Source organism: Bison bison, unplaced genomic scaffold (genome assembly GCF_000754665.1).
Source record: "Bison bison bison isolate TAMUID 2011002044 unplaced genomic scaffold, Bison_UMD1.0 scf7180017864148, whole genome shotgun sequence".
Lineage (NCBI taxonomy): Eukaryota > Metazoa > Chordata > Mammalia > Artiodactyla > Bovidae > Bison > Bison bison.
In genome coordinates this window covers 1,718,651-1,728,102 of record NW_011494720.1, presented here as the reverse complement: position 1 = coordinate 1,728,102, position 9,452 = coordinate 1,718,651, and the positions used below count along the sequence as shown (strand labels likewise).

General features: G+C 39.3%; 1 protein-coding gene across 1 annotated transcript in view; it reads right to left on the bottom strand.

Moving 5' to 3' along the window:
* Nucleotides 1-9,452, bottom strand: part of ESR1 (estrogen receptor 1) — a gene marked incomplete at its 5' end in the record, with an annotated part of 286,022 nt that overhangs the window by 205,801 nt on the left and 70,769 nt on the right. Inside the window, one exon of the mRNA XM_010840906.1 lies at nt 5,844-5,960. Coding sequence (XP_010839208.1) covers nt 5,844-5,960 — 117 coding nt within the window. The remainder of the gene's footprint in view (nt 1-5,843; nt 5,961-9,452) is intronic.

Genomic DNA, 9,452 nt, shown 5'->3' with positions numbered 1-9,452 from the left:
ACTGGAATTAAGATTACTGGGAGAAATATCAATAACCTCAGATATGCAGATGACACCACCCTTATGGCAGAAAGTGAAGAGGAACTAAAAAGCCTCTTGATGAAAGTGAAAGAGGAGAGTGAAAAAGTTGGCTTAAAACTCAACATTCAGAAAACTAAGATCATGGCATCTGGTCCCATCACTTCATGGCAAATAGATGGGGAAACAACGGAAACAGTGAGAGATTTTTTTTTGGGGGGGGGGCTCCAAAATCACTGAAGATGGTGATTGCAGCCATGAAATTAAAAGATGCTTGCTCCTTGGAAGAAAAGCTACAACCAACCTAGACAGCATTAAAAAACAGAGACATTACTTTGCCAACAAAGGTCCATCTAGTCAAAGCTATGGTTTTTCTAATAGTCATATATGGATGTGAGAGTTGGACCATGAAGAAAGTTGAGCGCTGAAGAATTGATGCTTTTGAACTGTGGTCTTGGAGAAGACTCCTGAGAGTCCCTTGGACCACCAGATCCAACCAGTCCATCCTAAAGGAAATCAGTCCTGAATATTCATTGGCAGGACTGATGCTGAAGCTGAAGCTCCAATACTTTGGCCACCTGATGCGAAGAAATGACTCATCGGAAAAGACCCTGAGCTGGGAAAGACTGAAGGCAGGAGAAGGAAATGACAGAGGATGAAACAGTTGGATAGCATCAGCAACTCGATGGACATGAGTTTGAGCAAGCTCCGGGAATTGGTGATGGACACGGAAGCCTGGCGTGCTGCAGTCCATGGGGTCACAAAGAGTCAGACATGACTGAGTGACTGAACTGAACTGAACTGAAAGGCTCAGTGGATGGTTAGCTTTGTTTTTTTTTTTTCTTCTTAGCACTAATGTATTTCTTAATTGGGCTTTCCAGGTGACTCAGTGGGTAAAGAATCTGCCTGCAATGCAGGAGACATGGAGTAGACATCTTGGTCAGGAAGATCCCCTGGACAAAGAAATGGCAACCCACTCCAGTATTCCTGCCTGGGAAATCCCAAGGATGAAGATGCCTGACAGGCTACAGTCTACGGGGTTGCAGAAGAGTCAGACGCAACTTAGTAACTGCTGCTGCTGCTAAGTCGCTTCAGTTGTGCCCGACTCTGTGCGACCCCACAGATGGCAGCCCACCAGGCTCCACTGTCCCTGGGATTCTCCAGGCAAGAACACTGGAGTGGGTTGCCATTTCCTTCTCCAGTGCATGAAAGTGAAAAGTGAACTCGCTCAGTCGTGTCCGACTCTTAGCGACCCCATGGACTGCAGCCCACCAGGCTCCTCCGTCCATGGGATTTTCCAGGCAAGAGTACTGGAGTGGGGTGCCATTGCCTTCTCCAACTTAGTAACCAGACAACAACAAACATTTCTTAACTAGGTATGCACATTATTTTAGACAAAATAGAGTACAGTGTAGTGTAGACATGTCTTTTACATGCACTGGGAAACCAAAAAAATTTTTTTTCTGTGATTCATTTTATTGTGATATTTACCTCATCGTAGTGGTCTGGAACCAAGCCTGCAGAATCTCCGAGGGCTGCCTGTAACCACTAACACTTGTGTGGTACTTTAATAAATACTTCACATAAATTGTGATCTTTACAAGAAACTTGTTAAGTACAAATTGTTTATTTTTATTTTACATCTGAGGATAATGAAACTCAATAAAAATGACTGTAACAGGATTGCTCAGCAAGTCTGAGGAGAAGCCAATATTTGGACCAAGAATTCCATCTCTGAAGTTTTCCCCTTTCATTAACCCAAGATAGAAATTCCACGTTCTTGGATAATAATATTCACTTTGGAAGTCAGATGGTCTGAGTAACACTCTGGGTTGAACTAAACCCAATAGTGACTGGCCAAAGCTCTGAGCTTCCACTGACCAATGGTCTTCCATTCTCATCCTATCTTCCGTCCTGGTCTTTAACTTGTCTTAAGGACTTTTATTTGTCACTTGATGAGCAAACGTCCTCTTTGTACAGTGAGGATACTGATGCAAGGGACTGGGTGTTTATTCATCTTTACACTCTCTGTAGTAGCTCACCCCTAAGCAGTCCTAAACTAATAACTATTTAAATGAACTATGCCATTAACTCATGGGGAAGGAAATTCTTGAACACTCACTTTGTGGCTTGTTTAGTGCTAGATCAGTAAACAGGACAGAGAGAGGAGCCCTCACCACTGTGGAGTTCATGGACAGATGTTGAACAATGAACAATAACAGTAATGAGAATTCAGGGAAGAGGTGTCTGCTATGAGAGGGAGAACACAAGGGGCTAATGTAGAGTGAGGCACCAGCGGAAAAAAAGAAAGTGAAAGTTGCTCAGTTGTGTCCAGCTCTTTGCCACCCCATGGACTATACAGTCCATGGAATTCTCCAGGCCAGAATACTGGAGTGGGTGGCCTTTCCCTACTCCAGGGGGTCTTCCCAACCCAGGGATCGAATCCAGGTCTCCTGCATTGAGGGCAGATTCTTTACCAGCTGAGCCACAAGGGAAGCCCAAGGCAACAGAGAGGCTCTCCCTAAAGAACAGACGTTTAATCTGCCACTTAAGGTTGAAGAGGAGGGAGACAGATGAAAAGGAAAATGCAAGCTAGGCAGGAAAATGAGGAAACCAGCACTGGTACTAAGATAGGCAAGAGCATCCCCTAAAGCATGTCTTAAATCCTGCATCCGACTGAACCAATTTGCCTCAGGACCAAATCTAACAATGATGTTGGGATTTTCAGGGTACAGCAGGTATCATAAGAGATTAAAATAATTTCTTTGTGTAGATAAACCATGCACTCTTTTGGATCTCTAGAATACTTTAATAAACACATTCAGCCTTGCTCTAAAAGTAAGGGGTAAGTTTGTGGTTCTCTCTCTTTTATCTGAAATGAAACATTTTGTTTCATATGTTAAGATTCAATATTATAAGTGGTCTCTAGCCTGGTTCAGAAACTGGATTCTTGTGAAACCGGTAGGAAAACATTGTAAAGATTTATTTAGTCACAGCTGTTCTTTACAAGTAATTTCTGATTTTATAGTTGGTTATAACTGTACTTGCAGCTGTAAATTAAGTCTTTATTGGGTGGGATTTTGGGAGTTGTTACATAAGGTGTTATAAGGTTATGTGTGCTATCCCATAATTTAAATGTAATATAAATTACATTGCTTTATGGCAAGCACTATACACATAATTAAAATGAGATGTTCTCACAGCCTATAGTTTTACAATTTTAAAGCTTGCCATAAAACTTATACACGTGGATAAACCACCAGAAAGACACATGTTTTCATTTTATGCAGATGGCTACTAACAACTGCTAAGGAATCTTATGGGAAATTGTTATGGACTGAATTGTGTGTCCTCAAAAAAATCAAATTGAAGCCTTAACCCTAGTACTTCAAAACAGTACTAAATTTGGATATAGGCTCTTTAAAGATGTAATAAAGATTAAAAGAGGCCCTAAGGATGGGGTCCTAATCCAACATGACTGGTGTCCTTCAAAGAAGAGAAAATACACACCCCCCCCCCCAGGGATACACACGCAGAGAAGGCAGAAAGAGAAGGGGACCATCTTCAACTAAGGGGAAAGGTCTAGGGTGAAACTGAACCTCCCAACAGCTTCATCTTAGACTTCCAGTCTTCAGAGCCATGAGATATCAATTTCTACGTTTAAGCCACCAGTCTATAGATTTTGTTATAGCAGGCTCAGAAAACTAATATAGTAGCAGACTAACACAGGTATATATTTTGCAGCCATAAATATACATGTACAAGAATATGCATATGCACTTAGATTGGCTATGTGCAGTAATTATCCAAAGTCCCATTTGGAAACAGTGGGGAGATTTTTATTATGTCTTTGCATGTTAAAATTTTTGTTAGATTAAAAATGAGTATGAATAATTAATATTTATTCAGTCAGACTGTATCTGGATGTTAATTAGGAAAACAGAATTGTTTCTATGAAGTGGGGTCAATGTATGGGTACCCTCAAAGGAAAAAAAAATGTCTTGGACCTATTTACAAGTTGATTATTCCAGCTTTTAGAGAGAATTTAAGAGGCTGGGCTTAATCTACCTGTAATTGCCAAAGAAGAATATCAAACTTGGACTCACTCTTTCAAATTAAACTTTTTACATGTAGCTGTTATATTCCTGTCACTTATCAAGTTACCTTAAGAAGCTTTTTGTGAGTTTAATTAAGCCTGACTAATTCTCCAACAGTACAAAGAAAGATGAATTCCTTAAATATTTAATCCCTTTATGACTCAAAGTGTCATTTTCTGAATGTGACTGTTAAATTCTTGGAATTAATTACCCTTTGAATTAAAGTTGCTTTTTCAGACTCTCAAGACATATAGTCATAGCTCACACAATGTGTAAATTCAACATTTCATCTGTTCATCAAGAGAATTTATTCCAAATGTTGTATTCAAAAATCTCAACCCCCAAAAAAAAAAAAAAATCTCAACCCAGTAGGTTTATTTATGACCACTGACTAAGGAATCTTTGCCTATAAGCTCAATTATATAATCATCAAGCATGATTGCTGGTTTTTCCTCTGCCTCCCACTTTGTCCAAGTATTAATGAGTTAAAGGTTAGCTGCCCTCTATTTACACAATCACTAATCTTTGTCATGGCAACTTTGCTCTCCTTAACTAATCTCAAGCCTCCTCTCCAGAAAGCTTTTCCCCATTATGCTCAGCAGGCAGCACCATCATAGGTCTGTCTCTCTTTGCACATGCTGTGCTAAGTCGCTCAGTCATGTCCGACTCTAAGACCCCATGGACTGTAGCCCGCCAGGCTCCTCTGTCCATGGGATTCTCCAGGTGAGAATACTGGAGTGGGTTGCCATTTCCTCCTTCAGGGGATCTTCCCCACCCAGGGATTGAACCCGTGTCTCTTACATCTCCTGTATTGGCAGGCGGGCTCTTTACCACCAGTGCCACCTACGAAGCCTTATATTACCCTAAAACACTGGCTGCGTCCATTCCTTTATTTACACATTTCCTCTTTGTTCTCTCCTGGTGTTCTGAAGGCTATTCAAGACTAAAAGTACTCTTCAAAAGTAGATTCCAAAGAATACAAGAAAATCAATGAGGAAACCCTATTTATGGAGCACCTAATACCCCCAGAACAAGACACTGGATTCCTGTACAAGAAAACTGGAAGACTGCATACATGAAGAGACAGAAAGCCATACATATACATACTCACAGCCAGAGAGACACAAGCACACGAGCACAAGTCCCAGCCACCTAGTGATGGTTAGTGCTTGGAAATCACTGCATCGTCCCCAGCACCACGCTAGACACTGAGATCATGGGAGCAGCTGGCTAACTCAACTTCTAAAGGAGAAAGCTGCCCGTCAATTGAAATTCAAATTCCCTAAGGAATATGAAGGGATTGAAAGATTATAAATTAGCTCTTTAGCTTTTACATATACAAGTCTCAGTGAAGTGAAGGTGTCTTCCCAGATATCATGATCTAGCATTAACAATCTAAAACAGTAACTGAAAAATATTCCTAGAAAAACTCATTGAGCAGTTTTCCTTTTCTTCCACCACCACCTCCCACACATCTTGATTTTAAGCATCATTATGTATATTAAAAATATGAAACACAAAATGGCATGCTCACATTTCTAATTTTTTTAAGGAAATGTGTTATAAAATACTTTCATTGCAAAGAAAAATACGAATAGGAAAAAAATTAATTAGAAGAGAAATCACTCCATTCCCACAGTTACCAGAATGGAAACAGCCAGCAGTGGGTGATGGACAAGGACATCATGGCAGGTGGGAAGGTGGGTGCCCTGGGTCCAAGGTACCTACCGCCTTTCATCATGCCCACTTCATAGCACTTGCGTAGCCGGCAGGCCTGACAGCTCTTCCTCCTGTTTTTATCAATCGTGCACTGGTTGGTGGCCGGACACATGTAGTCATTATGTCCTATGAAAAGCAAGAGGACAGAATTAGTATTATTTCAGGAAATTTAGCTGGTCTGAATCTATAGGGAATCTACAGGGAAGCTGTCTAGAGGAGGTTTTCCATCATCACTTACTTGACTTTCCCTTGTTGCTACCTCAACCCACTGTCCTTTTTGTGTCCTTCTTGAAGTGTTAAAAAAAAAAAAAAAAAACTCTCCTAGACTGAATTTCCGCCTCTCCCACTTGCTTTGAGAGTTCTTTGCAAAAATCCATTTTGGTTCACAAAGCCTATATTTGGGGGCATAATGTTTTATATATATTCACAAAGTTAAGCTTTCCTAGTAGATAAACAACAGTTTGTTTGGTTGGTTTCTTTGACGCAGGTCACTTATCAAAATTGTTGTCCCAATACAGTCATTAGAACTTCAGAGTTTCGAAATGCTCTTTCTTAAAATATAATTTAAAGATTCTTTAAGCAACTCTCCAAATGCAGCACAAAACACCTAAATTTAAGTCAGGGATGGTAGACTGGGGCAGTGGCCAAGTTCATCCTTTAATAAATTTGTCCATCACTTACTAGCTGAAGGATGCTGAACAGGTTAGTTAACATCCCTAAACCACACTTCCCCGCTCTAATCTAGAAAACACAAAGGCACCCACTATATAACGTCATATACATTATAATGTAAGATACATACTATGAGAACACATGTCACAGTTAATTTTTAGCCCAGCGCCCTGGGTCTGGCAAACACTGAATGAATATTTAGTTGTTGTTGCTGCTGTTATTTCACTCTAAATCCTCTTTCTTTTCTCTCTTGTTTACTGAATCTCTCCCACTCAAAGGCTTCTTTCTCATTGGCTTTTATCACATCAGGCAGGTCTGTCCCACAAAAATGTTCCCCCTTAACCCACAACACTCGCCAACTTCTATCAGATATCCTGCCCCTCCTTCCAAGCTCAGCTCCTCACAGATGTCTACACCAGAGGTCTTCTTCCTCCTTTTGCTCCTGCCTGCCTCAGTCACATCAATCTGCTTTCCACTTTTGTCGCTCCACAAACGTAGCTTCCTAGAAACCATCCATGACTTCAGTGGCTGAGTTCAACAGCCACTTTCAGCCCACGCTTGACCCATCAGAAGCATCTGACAGCTCCTCCTTCCTCTTGAAACATGCTTCCCCCTGGGCTTTTGTAACAAAAAATGCTCCCAGCACTCTCTTTACCTCCCAGGCTGGGGCTTCCCAGACTTTGTAGATTTTCCTCCCTTATATTATTCCTCCTAATAATCCAGAGATACCTGGGGCTCAACATGCAGACCTTTTCTCTTCCTGTGACCCTGAATTCTCCCACCAGAAAATTCTGCCCCACGTCTTTGGCTTCCATTGCCACTAAATGCAGATGACTCACAGACTTAAACTGCCATTCCAGTCCTCTTCTCTGAGTTTTGGGGAAAGATATCCAACTGGCCACATGAAGTTTCTGCTCTAAGATTTGGAAGTCACCTCCATTCCTCTACCCATCAAAAGAAGTCTGGTTGATAATATACAGAATATTAAATTTTACAAATCAAAAAGTATCATTAGCATAGTTTTATAAAGAAGTCCTTTTATATAAGTCTAAAATTCTTATACCTCTTTGGAAAACAACCTGAATTTAGATTAAAAAGATGATATGTACAGTTTTAAAATGTTTTCCATTCACATAAAAGGTAAGTGTATATGTGACCTTCTAATTCAGATTCTCTGTTTTAAGTTTCTATTCTCTCATTTACTAAGGGCAAGCCAGAACATGTAGTGAAACTACAGACCTCTTTGTCCTTTATTTAATTTAAGGGTCAGTCCAATTAGAGTAGGGTGGAGTGGGGAATTGACAAGAGATACTGGTCTCATAAAACTTGGTTCTCTGTCTTTAGATATACATTATAAAAGCCATTGTATAAACAAGCTTCAGATTAAATTAACATGTGCATTCCTCTATTGCATAATATGAAACAACAAACTAGTCAACAGAGTTGAAATTTCTTAACTTCAGTAAAAGACCACACACTGTCTCAAATACCCACGCATAGTTATTTATCTTTAGAATCTTTCCTATTAACAGGGACAAATTGAAGAAATAATAGATCTAGAAATAAAATTTACCTGGGTAGATGTAAACTCTAACTAAAAGTTTAAAATATTAAAACTCTAATATTCTTCTGACACGTCAAAGAAACTCTTAGTGTTTCATCTCCTATGATGTTTGTGCAGGACATGTTGACTTATTTTAACTCTTAAAAATAAGTTTATATTAAGGCTTAGAAGTCAACAATCACTTGAATAAAAAAATTACTTTGATTCAGTTTCCCTCCCAAAAGCCAGATGTTTTGCAAGCCAGAAGATGGGAAAACTTGGGTTAGAAGTCACTTGGTTAAATCTTGTTTGGATTGGCCAGCCGTCATAGATGCGTATCTTCATAAAACCAAATGAAGTTCTTGAACTAACATGTTTAATAGACAAAACATGCTGGATTTGTACAATCAAATCCATTCCTTAACAAGAATTAAAATAGAGGCACAATAGAATCATGGTTGTAATGCCAACCTTTTGTGACAAAGCTGGGTTTTCTCCTGCCTAAACTACATTAAAATTTAGACTTGACAAATTGGCAACAAGAAACAATTAATAAGTATGTCTTTGATCTATACATTTAAAACAAAATTTTCTTAACCAAACACCATTAACCACTATTTGTCAGTCTTCAACTTACATCAGAAAAAAGAAAAACAAATAGCTAGAATAAATAATTTCACAATTTGTATGGAAATACAAAAAACCTTGAATAGCCAAAGCTATCTTGAAAAAGAAGAATGGAACTGGAGGAATCAATCTACCTGACTTCAGGCTCTACTACAAAGCCACAGTTATCAAGACAGTATGGTACTGGCACAAAGACAGAAATATAGATCAATGGAACAAAATAGAAAGCCCAGAGATAAATCCACGCACATATGGACACCTTATCTTTGACAAAGGAGGCAAGAATATACAATGGATTAAAGACAATCTCTTTAACAAGTGGTGCTGGGAAATCTGGTCAACCACTTGTAAAAGAATGAAACTAGAACACTTTCTAACACCATACACAAAAATAAACTCAAAATGGATTAAAGATCTAAACGTAAGACCAGAAACTATAAAACTCCTAGAGGAGAATATAGGCAAAACACTCTCTGACATACATCACAGCAGGATCCTCTATGACCCACCTCCCAGAATATTGGAAATAAAAGCAAAAATAAACAAATGGGACCTAATTAACCTTAAAAGCTTCTGCACATCAAAGGAAACTATTAGCAAGGTGAAAAGGCAGCCTTCAGAATGGGAGAAAATAATAGCAAATGAAGCAACTGACAAACAACTAATCTCAAAAATATACAAGCAACTCCTACAGTTCAACTCCAGAAAAATAAATGACCCAATCAAAAAATGGGCCAAAGAACTAAATAGACATTTCTCCAAAGAAGACATACAGA